Genomic DNA, 19,292 nt, shown 5'->3' on the forward strand with positions numbered 1-19,292 from the left:
CAGGAACCTGGACTCAGGTACACCCCTCTCACCTGGCTTTCCAGGGATGCAGGGACCTGGAGGAGGAGGCAGAGGGACAGCTTACCCACGATCATGTGGTTGCAGACATCACAGAAAGTGGGCTTCTTGAAGATGTGCTCCTGAAAGGCGTGGGCCTTGCCGCTGCCTGGGTACAGGCCGGCCCTGGTGACTGTGGACGTCAGGCATCCGGGGGAAGGGAGCAGGCTGGAGCTGGGGCTGACCTCCGAAAGCATGTCCGCCTGCAGTTTCACATCACTGTTGGTTCGCTGGAAGAAGTTGTCAGCACTTTTGCTCCGTAAACTCTTGGTCTTGAAAGAAAGTGATCGTTTTAGTTTCTGGAGCTGCAATGCAATGACAGAACAGACTTACGATCAATCGTGCAGACTCCTGCTGTGGGGCTGAGGCCTGCTCCACGGACTGCTCTGTTCCTACGGACTTCCTCAGCCCCTGGGGAGGCTCACAGGTGTCCCTGAGGGGGGTGGGTGATGCCAGCAGCCCCTATTCCACCGCCTGCCCCTCCTCTCTGCCTCCCTGCCCTCCCACCCACGTGTTGTCAAAAGAGCCCACTGCTTTGGACACCATTTGCCTTCTGAATTGGAATCACTGGAAATATTAATTGTATGAACTCCTGGGCTCAAAGGCTGGGTCCCTCATGCTGGGGTCTCTGCTGGTCTTTCTCTGCTGTGGTCCCTTGGCAGCCATCTGTCTGTTCACACAGCAAAGCAGAGGAGGCCACTGTCTGACTCGGAATTAATCTGGCTAAAGTATCACAGAACACAAGCCGGAACTTCTCAAGCCTGCTTGGGTCCGAAGCAGTGTGTGTGCGTGTGCGTGTGTGTGTGTTTGAGGAGGGCACGGTGTGAAATTACCCATTTGACTTTCTCTGCTCCTCCCTGCGCCCTACCTCTCGGTTTTGGTCATGGTAAACTCGACCATTTCTCCTTTGCCTTTGGGACCCATGGAGTGGCACCACACGGGGCTGGAGGAATTCTAACTCGGTTTGGTCCAGTCTGCACCTCCAATCTAGTTTTCACGTGGCAGCCGGAAGTGTCTTTTGGAAACAGGATGTGAGCCTGTTGTTTACAATCCTTCACAGAGTTTCCTTTGTTCTTTATAAATTTAAAGAAAAGCTCCTTGCCATGGGCTCCATGGGCTGGTAGATTCTGGATCCCAATGACAGCTCACACCACCGTCCACCTTGCTCTGCCCATCCCAGCCACAGTGGTCTTTTAAGTCTCTGGCATTTATTATGCTTTTTAATCACCAGCCCTTAGTGCATCGTTTCCCCTCTCCCCAGATAAAAGAAACGAACCACTTAGCAGCTGCATGACCTGTAGTAGGTCACTTCACCTTTAAGGCAGTTTTCCTTTTGTGATTGAATATCCATGCCTGTTGCCTGGAATTAATGTCTAAGCCCCAAAGCTGTAGACAAAAAAGTGCTCATCACACTATCCTAATAAAGGCCTCCATCAAGTGTGGTCAGACACCCCTACTGGACACACAAGATGTCTTGATCTGGCCTTGCCGAGTCTAGCCACCTAACCTAGCCATCAGCCCCCCAACTTCTCCCGCAGAAGATCAGGAAGATGTGGTGGTCTTAGTGTTTGGGGTGGATGCCACAGTTCTCTACCCTTCCCCTTCCCATGCCCCTTTGCAAGGTGACCTCGCAGTTCCTCCCATCAAAGCTGGAGTTCCTCGAATCTTGTTGGTTTGGGGAATTTGACCAACAGCAGGTGGCAGAGCAACTTTAAGCCACTTCCAAGCCCAAAGCTCAAGATGCCCTGTATGCTTCTGTCTGCCCTCTTGCAAACCTGCCAAACTGCCATATGGACAAACCCGATATAGCCTGAAAGGACGATGAGAGACACACAGTCCAGAAGCCCCCATCACTCGAGTGACACCCCCAAAGCAGAGCCACCCTGCTCCCTGCAGGGAATCAAGGAGCGTAGATGAGACCAGCAGAACTGCCCAGCTGAGTCCCGCTTAAACTGTCAACCCATAGAATCATCAACTAAAGAGATGGCTGGTGTTTTGAACCATTAAGCTGAGTATCTATCGTGTGTACACAGCAATACAGTGCTGTTCTCCCCACCTTCCAAACATGTGGTGGGATTGTGCCTTGCTGCCCATTTGAAGTTGGCCGGCACCATGTGAAGCCAGTGTTCTACTTCAGGGAACTGTATAGGGGGGGAACACCCTGCAGGGCCCTCTAGAGAAGCCCCACTAAGACCAGCAATGGAGCATCGTCAGCCCGAAAGGGCTAGCCTGAGAAGCAGCAGTAACCTACATAAAAGGTCAGAAACTGTGGGCCGCCAAGACTCTTGTCCCTTTCCCTCCGCCCTATAGCCCAGACCCAGCAGAGGGGCTGGAACTGCCAAAGGAGCAGGACGGAGGAGCTCCTGGGTTATCTTGGAGTGTTTGTTACTGAACCGTAACCTAGCGCATCCTCACTGATGCAGGGGAAGGGAGTCACGAGCCCTTGGGAGCACAGCACTTATTTTGAAGAGGACCCTCCATCTCCAGCAAAGCTAACTGCGAGGGGGCTATGAAGCAATCGCTCTGAGACTGAGCCCCACAGAGGTGAGGGCCTGGAACCAGCAAAGGAGCAGAACACACCTTCTGCACATCAAGTCTTTCTGGCTATAAATTGGACTGACGCCGGAGGAAGGGAGACTTAGGCAGGAGGCGAGTGATTCAGATACACACACACACACACACACACACACACACACACATACATATACATATATACATATATAGTAGGATAGTAAGAGGTTCAAACTGCTAGGTATAAAATAAATAAGCTGCAAAGATGTAACATACAGCACAGGGAATATAGCCAATATTTTATAACTTTATATGGAATATAATCTATAAAAACATTGAACCACTATGTTGTACACCTGAAACTAATATAATATTGTAAGTCAACTATACTTCAATTGAAAAAAAAGAACTTGAACATAAGTATCTGAGTCTACATCTGGAGACTTTTCCATACTCTGGTTCTGCTATTTTGTATTGTGTTAACTCAAGAAAAACTTACTTAGGTGTTGAAAAAAGTGGCTAATGGATTGTCAGTTTACAGGCTGAATCCTTTGTGTATTTCATACACTGTTTCTGATCCTTGACTTTTCATTTTGAAAGCACTGCAGAACCCCTCTAAAGCTGCACGTTAGATTTATAGGAACCTAGTAAACGGTTTTTGGTTTAACAGCAGCTTGGAGAATCAGAGCAGCAAATAGAATCCCAATTCTGTTTAAAGCCCCATCTGATGCTTTCTCTGGTTTTAACAATCTATTTAGCTAAAGATAAGGGCTAAGGGCAGTTTCTTTTGTCAAATGAACAACAGATCTGCTTCTTTCAGATAATTAAGAAAAAACCCCAGAGTTAGATTACACCAAATGAGGAAAAAAAAAACTACTGATTTTAAACATTAGCTATTAGGTGTTAGAAAATTATTCTGAATTCTTCAATTCAGCAGGGCTCTGGATTGCTCACCTATGGAAGAGCAATGCAGTGAAAACTGCATGACCTATTTTTTTTTGAACTTTTTATTTAAAAATAATTTTAGTAATACAAAGATTGCAAAATAGTAGAATCCCCGTGTAACTTTCACTCACTTTCCCCTAATGTTAACGTCTTACATAGTACAATATAGTAAATTGATTGTAACCAGGAAACTAACACTGATATAAAACTGTTAAGTAATCTACAGATCTTATTAGATTTTCCACTTGTCCCATAATGCCTTTTTTTCTGGTCCAGGATCCAATCCAGGATTCCATATTGCATTTAGTTTCGTTTCCTTAGTCTCTTCGATCTATGTTAGGTCCTCAGTCTTTCCTGTCTTTCATAACCTCTACCTTTTTGAGGTCTACAAAACAGTATTTGGTAGAATGTCCTTCAATTTGGGTTTGTCTGATGTTTTCTCATTATTAGATTGAGGTTATATATTTTCGGTAAGAATAGGACAAAAGTGATGTGTTCTTCTCAGTGCAGCATATTAGGAGGTACCTGACGTCAGTATGTCCTGTTACTGGTGATATTAACTTTGGTCAGTGGGCTGAGGTGATATTAGCCAGGCTGCTCCACTGTAAAGTTACTATTTTTCTCTTTGTAATGAAAGAGTTTCACATAGGGGAACTACTTTGAGATGATGTAAATATCCTGTTTCTGATCATGCATTTGTCCTCTAATTTCAACATCCATCCATGATTCTTGCCTGCAAAACTTATTACCTGGTGTTTGCCTAATGGTGATAGTCTATTTCCATTATCCTTCTATATTAATTAATTAGTATTCTCCTCCTCTTCACCTATTTATTAATTATTTGTTTCTATTTGTATGGACTGATGGATCTTTGCTTTACTCTGAGTTACAATTTCCTACTACCATCATTTTGTTACTCTAATTGTCCTAGGTTTGGTCACTGGAAGCTCCTTTAGGTTTGAATCTGTGTCCTTTTCCACATGCCCTGACTATCTTTGAAGATTTCCTTACTTGCTGACACTACAGGGTTCTCCAGGCTTATCTTATATTTTCCCTGTTCCAGTCTTGCAGCCAGCATTTCTCCAAGGAACCCTGGTTAGTTTTATTAGGGAATGGTACCTATGAACTGCTATCTGGGCAGAAAATAACTGCTCAAAATTTAATCATTATCTAGTAGTTTATAGATCTTTTTATTGTTATGTACATATTTTATAGATTTATAAAAACTTTATCTGCCATTTGTATAGCCAGGAAGAAATGAAAATGGATTTTGGTGAACAAATGCAGGTCTCTGCCTCAAGAAAATACTAGAAGCAATCAAATGTCCATCCATAGAGGAACAGTTAATTAATCCAGTACCCCATTCGATGGAATATTAGACCACAATTAAAGAGTGAGTTACATCTCCCATGCTTTTTTTTTCACTCACAAGACTGAGTTTAGTGCTATAAAATGAATATCTGCCCATGTTATCTCCCCAAGTGAGATGAAAACTTTCCTCTCCTTGTCCCCTCAGTTTGTCATTCATCTTTGACTTTATTTACTCAACGTGTTTACAGAGGATGAATTTAAAATTTTATGGAGTCAAAATTGATCAATGCTGCTGCTGCTGTTAATGGCCGACATTTACTGAAGATGTACCATTTGCTTATTCTATGTGATTCCTGAGGCTGCTGTCTCAGTCAACTAATGATATGTACTTACATTAACCTCCCTTCTAGCTCAAGACATAATACAAGGACTCTAACAACATCTACCTGACTCCTAAAGTGATCAAAGGCGACTTTTCTCACTATATTTAGGCAGAAATTCCAGATCTTGAAAAACTCGTTTCATTTAGAAATGAAAGAACATAAAACATAAACCAATAATATGGTGTGTGTGAAAACCTCTAAAACATAAGTAAATATTATACCACTCAGGTGGTAAAGGAAGAACATAGTTGTGAGAACGCTTACTATTGGAATAAAAAGTAAATTTTATATACACTCTGTGCTTTCAATACATTTGGAAACATATAATCTCTGAAAAATAAGATACGAAAGCTGAGATGATCAAACTTAGTTAGAAAGGAAGGGATTCGCTAGAGTTAAGAAAAGAATTTGTAGCAAGCAGTAAATACCACAGTAAAATTTAAAACAGGAAAGGTAAAAGCAAAAAGGACTCACTCTGCAGAAAGGTGATCCTACGATGTGGGGTTATGTTTGAGAAGCTCACATAAAACACAGGACTTATTACAAAGATACAAGAAGATGAAAATCATTAGAGAAGACATAAAGAAATAATTGGATCCTGAAGAAGACTTCAGAATGACTAGACCGGCAGCATTATTCAAAGATAAGAGAGAATTCCTGGGCTAAATGAGGGAAGAAGACTTAAACCCATCAATGAGGGAACGAACATGTGTCGGGTCAGCCTGGTGAAAAGAGATATCTCTCTTCCTGCCAGCAGGTTCAAGTGTCCTGTCAGAACGTCAAGGTGTCAAAAGAAAAGGACATCCAAACACACAGGCAGGAAAGTGGGTCACCCATGAAGAAAGAAACCTCAGACTCACTTCAAGTTTCTCTTCTCCAATGTGAAACAATGTAAGACAAAGTTATGACCCAAGTATTCTCAACCCAGACAAATGACCACTCAGGAGCAGAGAAAACAAAAGCATGGGAAAATATGGAAAACTTGAGGCATAAAAGAACTTGTGCTTGAAATAATTTAAACATGGTTAAGTTAAAATGACTGGTATAAACAGTTCACAAAGACAATTCACCTGTTATAAATACTTAATGAAACAGATGACACGTAATTTAGAACAGATGACACGTAATTTAGTTTTAACAGTAATAAAAATACCACGAGTTGTAGTAACAAAACACAAGTAGTGAGGGGGTGGAGGATGGAGGAGGAAGCCAGCTTGTGTTAACTTCCTCATTTCTGTGGAGGAGAAGTAACAAGGACAACAAGCATGGTATTAGTTACAGCTGACATTTGAGTCCTTCGGATGTGTCACATACTATTCCTAAAACTTCACGTGTATCATCTCCTTTAATCCTCCAATCCACCTCATCAGGCAGTTACTGTGTGGCACTGTCCCATTAAACCCACCCTACAGCTCTATGAGGGACTGTAGATGATGTCCTGGGAGTCAGAGTGGTAAAGGACATACTGTAACTGATAAAGCCAAGGATCAGTCCTGCTTACTCTGACCAAGCCAGGCATTTGCAGCCAACCCAAGCTGACCATGTTCCTCCATCCTCACTTGGAATTTCAGCCATAAGTGACCGAGGAGGATATACTTTCCTGCTTCTTTCCTGCTTCTGAGCCTCTGTTCATGCTGTTTCTCTGTCTGGGAACACCCTCTCACCCTTGGAGAAAGCCACCTGCTATGTCAGGATTGTCACAACTGGAGTTCATTTTATTTGTTTAATTGTTTCTTGTCTTTGTCCTTAAAATGTGAACTCCATGAAGGCAGGCAGGTTTTCTGTCTTGTTCACTGGGGAGACCTTTGCAATTAGTGTTGAAATGCCTGGTACATAGGAAGTGCTCAAATAGATCAATGAAGACGCCTCCATCATTCCAATCAGAAGTAATTGCTCCTTGGGTCTACCATAACATAATGCTTGCATCACAGGTCCAGTTCTTATTTCAATTTGTATCATATTCACTCTCTTTTTGTGTGTCTCCCACCCTAAATTTGTAAATTCCTTGTAGATTGGATTAGGTCTCAATCAACTTTATATCACTCCCAAAGCAGTTCTCAACGTTTTTTATTTTTGTAGGACTCTGCTTTTTTTTTTTTTCTGCCCCCCCCGCTCCAAGGCAGACTCTGTTAGCTGTGTACCCAACTTCTGGTCCCTACTTCTCTTTTCCTTACAAAACCTCCATTTTTTCTTGGAACAGCAGTGTGTCCAGCTTTCCTGACAGCTGGAAATGGCTTATGACACAGTTCTGGCCAAGGCACTGTACATCCAATGTAGATTTCTCCAGAGTTTTGCTTTCCTGATAAAAGAGGGAAGACTTGGTTGCTCCTATCTTTCTCTCTTTCCTTCTTGTCTTGAACACAGACATGATGTCTAGAGCTACAGCAGCCCTCTTGCTATCCCACGACAATGAACAAGGGGACATAAGCCAACAGGCCAAGGTGGCAGAGAAAAGGAAGATCGTGATGGCTTTGCTGAGTAGCTAAGCCAAGGCCAGCAACTTCTTATCTCTAGGCTTCTTACTTTGTGAGAAAAACCAACCCATACTTGTTTAAATTACTGTAAGTTGGATTTTTTGGTCCCTTTAACCAAAATTTTCTTTAACTTGTCCAGCTGATATTCTTACCTGGTACAGCACTTACATGCTACCCTCCCATGGGTATATGCAGATTTTTGACAAACCCAAACTATTATTGCAGGAGAGTAAATCACTGCAAAATTCTGAACTATGAGGAGAAGGAGACTCCGAAAGGTTAAGTGTCTGCCCACAGTTATGCTGACAGTAAGCAGCAGAGTCGGAATCAAATTCAGGTTTCTCAAGACTGCCAAATCCATGCTGTGCCCTGCCCTTGTCGCCTCATCACAAGGTATATGTGTGCCACCTGCAAAGCCGCATCCCTTGGCTAAATGGAGATATGGGGCCTCTGATCACTGCCTTTCAAAGACCTCACCTTGGAGGAACAATCTCCTTGGTGTAGCTGCCATGGTTTCAATTCCTATGATGGGGGTGCAACTTTGTTGGCCGAATATTGCCTGGCTGTCCTGGATACTTCTTTAAGGGCCACTTCAGAACATCCCCACCAGCACCCTTTCATCCTGGTCATCCTCCCAACCTGAGCTGGAAATACATTCTGTGTGTTGGAGGAACGCCAAGGAGCTTGAGCACCGGTGACTAGGACAGACCGAGAGGGAGTTGAGGAGGCAGAGGATAAAGCTAAGGTTACACATGCAGAGGCTGGTCCTGGAGGACCTCAGAGGCCTTGGGGGAGGACTTTGCATTTATTCTCAGTGTGATGGAAAGTCACTGCCTGACTTTGAGTGATCTGTATCTGTAAAGGATTGCACTGGTTTATGCATGGAGAAAGGACTAACATTTTCATAGACAGATGATGGCTTAAGCGAGGGCCATGGCAGTGGAAATAGTAAGAAGTGGTGTGTTCTGGGCATATTCTGAAGTAGGGTTTCTTAGTGAGTTGGATGTGGTGTGTGAGGAAAAGAGAGAAGCCAAAGATGAATCCAAGGATTTTTGTCCTGAGCAGTTGCCATTGGAGAAAGGGCCATTTACTGGGATGATGGACAGAGGGAAGAAGCATGTCTGATGGGGAGAGGAGATGAATACTGGGCATTTGTTTTTGATGGGCTAATTTTGAGATGACTACTAGAGATCCATGTAAAGGTGTGGTTAAAGAGAGTTCAAATCCCCTAAATTTCCAGTCCCAAACATCACACCGATTTTTACCAGCCACAGGCCAGACGCAAGGCACCAGCATGAACTGTGTGGGCTCTGTCTGAAGATGAAGACAAACAACAACCAGGAATCCAAACAAACACTCTGAGATTTTAGCTTTTCAAACTCATTTTGCTGCTGAACCCATTAATATGTTACCAAGAAGATGGGTGTGTTTGTGAGAAATATACTTACCGATACTATTTTAATGCAGATAATAGAGAGAACTGCTCCCCTTTAAGACTGTCTCCAAAACAAACAAAAAATACACAAAGACACATATAAACATGGCTGTTCTGCAGCATGGTAATGTAATCAGTGGCAGAGGGCTCTGGGGAGCTGATTGCCTGAAATGGTCAAGCTGTCTGGGTCTGAGTCCTGGTTTTGATTCCTAATAGCTCTATTAACCTCTTCATGAATGGAAAACATAGGCTGTAGAGATAATGCAAAGAGATAATCTCCATAAAGCTTTTAGCACAGAGTCTGAGACATAGAATAAACCCAATAAATATTAGCTATTATCACTTACATTCACAGAAACATGTAATACAGACACACGTAACCCACTGAACACACACTTTCACACCTGTGCACTGAGAAACACACACTAGAAAATCTACATTTACGGTACATACATGCATATATACAGAAAATGCCTTAAATTTTCTCATTCCCTTGCTGCCTGTCTTGCTTGCCTTTGACTTGATAACATTCCTTTTTAATGATTTTCAAGAATGGAAGGATTATTTTCTTTTCCTTGCAAGAGCTGGCTATTACTACTGATGCCTGCCATGGCTCAGGGCTGGCTGTCCTCCTGAATGAATGACAAATACCCTCAGCAAATCACTTTCTCTAAAAATAGACCACCCCAGATGACGTTTGGCTTCCATTCTCATTTCCATATACCTTGAAAAGAAAAAATTCCATTCTTGTTAGAGACTAACTGCTAATCTATCCCAAGCAATGTGACTCGATAAAAATGAACAAATCTCTCAAGCTTTGCAAAATGCCCTAGTTTTGCCTCATATGTTTATTGGATTTATGTAAAATATAAATGGAAGGCTGACAGATTTCTCCATATTCTGCCCGTTGAATGTTCATTCTGTTTGGCTTTATGGAGCCATTTACCTAGAGTATTTTACCTTGATAACTTAATGCGTGACTTGCCTTCTCTATCTCTTCCTCCAGATGTGTGTGAATGGACTGAGTGGCTACAAGATACCTTTCAAGTTATAGTCACTGTGTACAAGCAGATGAATTGCTTTCGGCATTATTAGCCAACTAAACTTCTGATGGACACAATTCCCCAAGAGCTCACTTGGTTTTCTGGGTCAAGGACTACACGGTTTATATCATCCATACTGTTGGGATGCATGTTTATGGCAAAACAAACAAACAAAATTAAAAAGAACATTTAGAGTGCATTTTATATTGGGAAAATCAATACTGTTGGCCCAATATGCATAAACCAATTAAATTCTGATTTGGACCACCCTGCTCCCTTGATTTGAATTGGAGAGAGGCACTCACTCAAGATCTTAACACCAAATCATTAACATCTCCTCTGAAGTCTGTCTTGGCACATTTACTCTGGATTTTCAAACCGGGGAGCACTGAATCTGGAAGACTATAGGGAACATGTCAAATCTATACTTATATCCTTCTAGATGCCATTCAGTAAAATCAGGGGCAATGGATTTTGCAAATTCCATGTTGGTAATTTGACATCATTCCCTGGACAGAGGTAACTCCTCTCTGTGTAACTGCTGTTATTATCATTATCTTCATCAGCATCATTGATATTTCCAACTACAGTATGTAAAGCAAGGGAACCACAATATTTCACACTGATTCACTCTGCTCTGGGGTGGGTACCACAATTTAAGATTGATATCCCCCCAGCCACATACAATCATTTAGGTACCTATGACTGCAAGTGTTAGGAAACCTAGATTCAACCTGGCTTAAGCATAATGATACTGCTTCACATAACACGAGGTCGTAATGCAAGAGTCACTAGGGATGGCTAATTCAGCAGCAGAATGACATCACAGAGGACTCAGGTTCTCTCTATCAGATTACTCTGCCTTCTTCATCCCAGCCTTAAAGCTGGTTTCCCTCATGGTCAAAAAAATGGCTGCCAGTTTGCAAACATTCAGTAGCAGGAGGGTGATGGCATCTCCCCTTATGTCTGTTCTTACCAGCCTGCCTGGAAAACCTTTCCCTCAAGCTCACCATGAGATTTCCCTTCTTATTGGCCAGAACTGTAACCACATGTCCTTCCTAAACCAATCACTGGCAAGGAGAATGATCCACTTAGACCAGTCAGGATTTACCTTCTTGGTGCATGGGCTGAGAACACTTGTTTCCTGAAGAACAGGGCGATAGAGAGAAGGGTGGGCACCAGAGCAGTATTAGCATTTTATTAGGAAGGAGAAAGGAGTAAATGGCTCTGGGGTAGGCAACTAACAGAGTGTTGGAAACGTATGGCGCTCCCTGGTGGAGACCGACGTAACTAGCGGTAGGTGAAGGAGGAGGAAATGAAGGAGGAAGGAGGGGGCAGGAGAAGAAGATAACAAGGCCTTAGGGGAGCAAGAGCACATTATGCCCTCCCCTACAGTACGGGAAGGACCTGTGAATAGGATGGGATAGTCACTTCCTTGGTTCGATTACATTGTATGAGAAGAGTGATGGGATAATCACTCCAGGGTTCCTGTGCCGTGTTGTATAAAACGCCATCCTAGCAGGCTGGAGTGAGACCGTCCTGTTGAAGTAAGCTTGAAGAAGAAGTAAGCTTCCAGTTGGGACCAAGGTGGCTTCTAGTTACTGAGAGCATCCCTGGTCTGCAGCTGGCAAGGAAATGGGGACCTTAGCCATGCAGCTGCAAGGAACTGAATTCTTCCCACAACCAGTGAGCTTGGAAGAGGACCCCGAGCCTCAGATGAGATGGTAAAGCTGGCTGACACCTTAATTTCGTCCTAGTAAGATGCTAAGCAAAGGAGCCGACTAACCTGTACCTAGATTCCTGACCCACAGAAACTGTGAGGTTAAATAAATGTGTTAAGGTGCTAAATTTGTGGTATTTTGTTATGCAGCAACAGAAAGTCATACACCCGCTTTGGACTGTCAGGTGAGAGAAATAAACGTATTCTTTGTGTTAAGCCGTTCAACTTTGGTGGTTCATAGCGATGTGTTACCTTGACTAAATAAATGCAATGGCATTAACAAGGCTGCTCATATAAACGCAGTAAAAGCCCCAGGAAATGCGCAGGGACTGTCTCCTCTGGAAATCTGGTCATGGAGGCGGTCTCCTGGGGCTGTACCCGCTCTTGAAATGGAATTCTGAACAGCTATGAGTTATTAGTTGTCACCCCGAGGTTACAGCACTTTTCGTTTATGGGATCTGGCTTGTTCCAATTAATTAGAATCTGTGCCAGAAATTAAAGCACGATACCTTTGAGAACACTGGGACTGTCTGTCACATTTATGCAGCAGGAAAGGCCTTGCATTTCTGGCAGGTACTAAGGTGTTGCTGTTTTTTAATAAAACAAGCAATAGTCTACCCAAATAGGGAAATAGGATTCCAGCCTTTTTTAGCTGTAAAATGTCGTACAACTTTTTGAATACACCTAATGGCTCTCATTTAAGTGAACATATAGTATATACCAGGTACTGTGATAGAAATCTATATGTGCATCCTCATGTAATGTTTGTCTCAACCCTGAAAAAGAAGTAATATAAATCTCACTGTATTGATGAGGAACTTGAGGCTTAGAGAGGTTAAATGATGTACCTAAGGTCACAGCTTTTGAATGGCAGAGCCAAGAATCAAACCCAAGTCTGTGTGATTCATTCATCTACACATGAATTCATTTGTCATTCATCCAAAATTCCATTTCCAGGCACCAGTGAATTTCTATGAATTTACTCACATATAGTTTTACTTAAAAATTTCCATCAAATGAGTATATGACAAATATCATATGATACTGCTTATATGTGGAATCTAAAAAAAAGGGTACAAATGAACTTAGTTACAAAACAGAAGTAGAGTCACAGATATAGAAAACAAACTTATGGTTACCAGGGGATGAGGAGGGGAGGGATAAACTGGGAGATTGGGATTGACCTATACACACTACTATATATAAAATAGATAACTAATAAGAACCTGCTGTATAGCACAGGGAACTCTACTCAGTACTCTGTAATGGCCTATATGGGAAAAGAATCTAAAAAGAAAAAGAGTGGATAAATACATATGTATAACTGATTCACTTTGCTGTACACCTGAAACTAACACAACATTGTAAATCAACTATACTCCAATAAAAATTTTTTTAAAATGAGTACAAGTAGGGACTTCCCTGGTGGCGCAGTGGTTAAGAATCCGCCTGCCAATGCAGGGGACACAGGTTCGATCCCTGGTCCGGGAAGATCCCACATGCCACGGACCAACTAAGCCTGTGCGCCACAACTACTGGGCCTGTGCTCTAGAGCCTGCGAGCCACAATCACTAAGCCCATGAGCCTATAGCCTGTGCTCCACAACAAGAGAAGCCACCGCAATGAGAAGCCCACGCCCCGCAACAAAGAGTAGCCCCCGCTCGCTGCAACTAGAGAAAGCCTGCACACAGCAACAAAGACCCAACGCAGCCAAAAATAAATAAGCAGATAAATAAATAAATAAATTTATTTAAAAAAATGAGTACAAGTAACACTTGGGAAATCTGAGTAAAATAGGTGGATTTTATTAATGTCAATATCATGCTTATGATATTATGCTATAATTTAGCAAAATGTTATCACTGGAGTAAACTGGGTGTAACGTACAAGGGATCTCTCTGTATTATTTCTTATAACTGCATATGAATCTATAATTATTTCAATAAACACTTCAATTAAAAGAAGTAAAAAATTTCCATCATCTATTTATTTTGATACTTTTTACATACATGAATTATCCTACACATTTTGTCCTGTGATTTGCTTTTTCCAAGTCAGATTATAGACAGAAATAACTAATTTTATTAATATTTCTCCATGCTATGGATATAGAGCATTGTACTTAATCATTTTAACAGTGATGGAAACTTGAGGCTCCCCTAATTTTAGCTATTGCAAGCACTGCTCGAATGAACATTATCATACGTATATCTGCATGCACAGGTACATTTAATAAGAGTAATATAATAAAAACTAATATTGGTGGGTGCAACTTATGGGCTGGGTATTGTGGTAAGTGCTTTGCATGTGTTACGCATTTGTCACAATTACCCTTTGAAGTAGGTTTCATTATGATCCCAATACTACAAATGAAGAGGCTGTGGCTTAGAGAACTGCCACTAATTCCCCAAGAAGGATGGCGGAATGGACTTGCTGGTTTTCATTTTTAAAAAACATGCTGTTGTTATATGATTGGAATTCACTTGAGTTTATGTATTTATTCAGAGTGGATTGACATCTTTACAGTATTAAGTCTTCTCATCTAAAAAATGTCATGCCTTTACACTAATTTAGGTCTCCTTATTTGCTTTCCATAATGTTGGCATGGTTCTTCACATTGCACATACACACTTGTTAAAGATATTCTTCAGTATGTCATAGTTTTTGCTGGTGTAAAGAAAATTAATGGATTTTGTATTTTGTATTTTGAGCTTGTCACATACAGAATTATCTTAGATTAGTCATGAGAGTTTCATTTGATTACTTTAAACAGACTTTCATATAAACTGCTTGTCATGGCAATTTTGTCTCTTCATTTTACTATTTATTCTTCTCGCTTATTTTTCCATCCTGGCATTTCTGGAGCATTGTTGAGTAACACAGGCAAGAGTGAGCTTGTCTTGTTCCTCACTTTAAGGGGACTCATGATTCACTGCTACATGGGGTGTTTGCTTCAGTTTTCTGGTGGATAGTCTTTAGCAAGTAAATACATCCTAGTGTACCAGGAATCTTTTTGATAATCGGGAATTCCAAATGATTCTGCATCAGTGGAGTCAAAGCAATTTTCTCCTTTTTTTTTTTTTTAAATCAAAGTAGGGGATTACATACATTTTAAATGTTTTGCTGCCCATGCTTTTTTGGGGTCCATTCTCCTTGGTTATGAGAAATTCATTTTTTGATATACTGATGGCTTTGTGAATGCTTTATGCAGTATTTAATTTGTACCTATGCTCTTTTGAGAGAGATGACGACTTTCTTTGCCAGAGTCATCCCAATGTCTTGATTTTGGATTCCAAGTTGAATGTACCCTTCCCTTAGAATCTGAAACCATGGTGCCTTTGACTTTTACACTCAGCCTGATGTGACTCATTCTCATTATGAGAAGGTCACCTATTTTTTAATTTCTGGAGACATTTAGGGATTTTTCTCTATTCTTGAAGTTTAGAAAGGTCATTATGACTCTGCTAACTGTGTATGTATAGTTCTTTCAATTTTACTTTTCATATCATTCTTATATTTTTGCTTTTACTGCTTGACACTTATATTTGACTATTGCTCACAAATTGCTTTCATTTTGAACATTTCTGAATCCAGTATTTTTCTATTTAACTTTTTATTAATTTTCTTCATTTATTTTTCATATTTAAAAAATCCTTAATTTTTTTCTACTTGTTTCTTTAATTATCTTCTGACCTCCATTTCAGCTGTTCTGTCCTAGTGGAGATGACCCGTTGGCTTCCTGTTTCCACTTTCAATATCTCCAGACCTTTCTCTTATAAATTCTCTTTCCTTTTCTATCTCTTTTGGGAAATTACCCTACTTTACCTTCCATTTTACTGATGCAGTCTTCAGATTTGTTCATTGTATTTTTCAGGCCTTGCATTAATTTTTTTTTAGATTTTGGAAATCTTATTTTTTCCAAAAATTCATTCCTAGCATTGGTTGTCCCTTTTTTTAAAAAAATAGAAACCAGTTCTTTTGATATTGTCACAATACTTCTTGAATATCTCTGAAGATACCAGTTAGAAAGTAATTTTATAGAGTTGCCATATGATCCAGCAATCCCACTCCTGGGCATATATCCGGACAAAATTCTAATTCCAAAAGATACAAGCACCCCTATGTTCATAGCAGCACTATTCACAAGAGCCAAGACATGGAAACAACCTAAATGTCCATCGACAGATGAATGGATAAAGAAGATATGGTACATATACACAATGGAATATTGCTCAGCTGTAATAATGCCATTTGCAGCAACATGGACAGACCTAGAGATGATCGTACTAAGTGAAGTAAGTCAGAAAGAGAAAGATAAATACCATATGATATCACTTATGTGTGGCATCTAAAATACGACACAAATCTATTTACAAAACAGAAACAGACTCACAGACATAGAGAACAGACTTGTGGTTGCCAAGGGGGAGGGAGGGTGAGGGAGGGATGGGTTGGGAGTTTGGGGTTAGCAGATGCAAACAATTATATAGAGAGTGGATAAACAACAAGGTTCCATTGTATAGCACAGGGAACTATATTCAATATCATGTGACAAATCATAATGGAAAAGAACATATAAAAAAAGAATGTGGCAATTCCCCGGTGGCCCAGTAGTTGAGAATCTGCCTGCCAATGCAGGGGACACGGGTTTGAGCCCTGGTCTGGGAAGATCCCACATGCCGCGGAGCAACTAGGCCCGTGAGCCACAACTACCGATCCTGCGCGTCTGGAGCCTGTGCTCCGCAACAAGAGAGGCCGCGATAGTGAGAGGCCCGCGCACCGCGATGAAGAGTGGCCCCCGCTTGCCGCAACTAGAGAAAGCCCTCGCACAAAAACGAAGACCCCACACAGCCAAAAATAAATTAATTAATTAATTTTAAAAAAAAAGAATGTATAACTGAATCACCTTGCTATGCAGAAGAAATTAAAACATTATAAATCAACTATACTTCAATAAAAAAAGTTATTTTAGTCATAATCCTTGTGTTATCTCTCATTTCTCTCGGTTAGTTTATTTAGTTGTGCGCACTGGTCCTTCTTACCTATGCTTTTGTTGTCTGTTCTTATTTATGGGTGAAAAACTAGCTTGATCACACAAGTAGCTGGGATGAGCTTCCTCTGCAGGTAAGGCTCTGAGTACATCACTCCCTGGATCCATCTGAGTTGGGAAGGCTGACAGGCAGCCTCTGCTTTAGGATATCTGGGTGGGGATCGAAAAGGCAGGATGGAGGCTCCCACAAATCCCAACGTATGGAGGGTTTTACTTTGAGATTTGAATGCTTTCATATATTTTATTCCTGGGTAGGGCTGCCTTCTGTCTATTATTTTCTTGGAGTTAATGGTTTTTGAAGTCAGGAGTTATCTTGGGCTCTTCTCCTCTGTCTGGCCCCTGAATCCATTCTGGGTGACTTCCTAGGCTAATGCATTAGGTTGTTTAGACAGAAGTCCAGAGGTGTTAGCCTCCAGCAGGAGCCTATACTTCTAGCTCTTTGCATCCTTGGGGAATGAGGAGGAATGACAGAGCCTCTGGGTGGGTAACTGCCGAGACCACCCTTGCTCTTTGCATCTGCTAAGTCTCAACTTGGTGGGGGGGATCTCCTGAGCTCTGCTGGGAACATCTGCTCTCATGGCTGTAACTATTAACTCCAGAATCTGCTTTGGACAAGTTTTCTCTCATCTGCTTTCTCCATTACTTCAATGCTCTCTGCTTCATATCTTCCACAATTTCCTCACAAATTCCGGCCTGCTGATGGTATCATTTCTTGTTCTACCACCGTCATTGACATAATCTTTTAACCTACATTATCTGTTATATCAATGGGATTTTGCGAGGAAAGGCAATTAAATACCTACCCCTGGTCTAGATTTGAATGACGAGTCTTTAACGATCTTTAAAGTAAGGCTGACCATTCACCTGGACGAGTTACCTCCTCAGCCTCAGTTTGCTCACCTGTTGTTTGGATCAAATATTAACCTACCACAAGGGGACTGTTGTAAGGATTAGAAACTGGATTCAAAGTACCTGGGTGACAGGGACTCAGTACATGGCACCTGCTCTTACTATCTGCACTACAGTGATTTCGCTGTGCCTCACTGGAGGGGAACACTATACCTACCACTGGACGGACGGTGCGACTCAGCCTGACATGGGACACAACCTGCATGGCTTTCCTTACAGAAGAGTGAGAGCGAGCAGCCTTCAGCACCCAGCCTCAGCTACACACAGAGTGGGGAGGCTCAGGAGAGTTAACCAATGGCTGTAAGCTTCTGGCTTCTCATCTGTAAAGCGGGCATAAAAACAAGAGCTGTTTGGGAAGACTCTGTGCAGGTTAAATAAAATAAGGCCTGGAGAGTGGTATGTAGTGACCAGTCCTTCCTCTGTCCTCTTTCTCCTCTTTTCATACTCACTCTTCCCCTCCCTCCATCCTCCTCCTTTCCTTCATCCTCTCTTCCTGTGTTTCCACTATTATCGTTGTTGTTGTTGCTACTGAACCAGGACCCGGAGAACGTATTAATCCTTTTATTCACTAAAAATAGTTTTTGAATATTTACCCTTTCTTTAGCCTCATAAGGGAATAAAATTTGAAAACAGATATAGTGCTTCCCCTACAAGCCGTTACTGCTTTTGGAATGTAGATGTGGAAAAGGTAAACCAAAGAAGCAGCAAACCAACCAGCAAACAACCAACGGGAACTTAGAGACAGAACTGGGTACAAATTTCAGTGTAGACTCGTATCAGTCACATGCCCCCGGGGAAGTCGCTTTGCTTTCCTTAGCCTTGACCTTTGTGGTTTCCTCATCAGTAAAATGAGGAAGAAATGGAATGATGTACACGGATCACCTTGCACAGCAAGGTCTAGGGAAATGTCCATCCCCTCTCCCTTCCCCTTCCCTGGCTCCGCCAAACCCTGTAGTGGGGATCACACTGCAGGGCCAGCTTCATGGGGTCACCACCTGTGTATGGTCACTCAAAGCCCTGCACTGAGAAGAGCCCTGGGTTTGGTTTAATTCTCTGCTGTTGCTGTCGAAATTCTTAATAATGTTTGAACAAGGAGCTCTTATTGTCATTTTGCACTAGATCTGTAAATTATGCAGCTGGCTTTGCTTGCTGTGACACAATGCACGGAAGAATCTGTATTTCTGTCTTCCCAGTAGACAGGGAAGAAGCAGATTCCCAGATGCCTGAAGGCAGCAGCTATGGAATCTTACGGCCAGCTGTCTGTGGCTTCAGCTCTCCCAGTGTCATTTCTATCCAAGTTCCCAAAGCAGCTAGCACAGGGTTCCTTGGGTTTCCTGCAGCACTTGTAACTATAGCTCTGATTTGACACACTTACTATTTTCTATCCAGGTCTTTAAGGTAGTTCTCTGCAAGGTTCTGGAAGTGAAGCAACTTCCTGCCTTTCTGTTAATGAC

At 41.8% G+C, this 19,292-nt stretch overlaps 1 protein-coding gene across 4 annotated transcripts in view; it reads right to left on the bottom strand.

Annotated features, from left to right (window-relative positions):
- Nucleotides 1–19,292, bottom strand: part of STAC (SH3 and cysteine rich domain) — a 108,272-nt gene that overhangs the window by 71,567 nt on the left and 17,413 nt on the right. For 3 of the 4 annotated variants that reach the window (XM_082348697.1, XM_082348699.1, XM_082348700.1), the window contains exon 2: nucleotides 86–362. In XM_082348697.1, coding sequence (XP_082204823.1) covers nucleotides 86–362 — 277 coding nt within the window. The remainder of the gene's footprint in view (nucleotides 1–85; nucleotides 363–19,292) is intronic. The other variant, XM_082348698.1, reaches the window with a different exon arrangement.

This window comes from Balaenoptera borealis (assembly GCF_965194805.1).
Source record: "Balaenoptera borealis genome assembly, chromosome: 12".
In the NCBI taxonomy this organism is placed as follows: domain Eukaryota; kingdom Metazoa; phylum Chordata; class Mammalia; order Artiodactyla; family Balaenopteridae; genus Balaenoptera; species Balaenoptera borealis.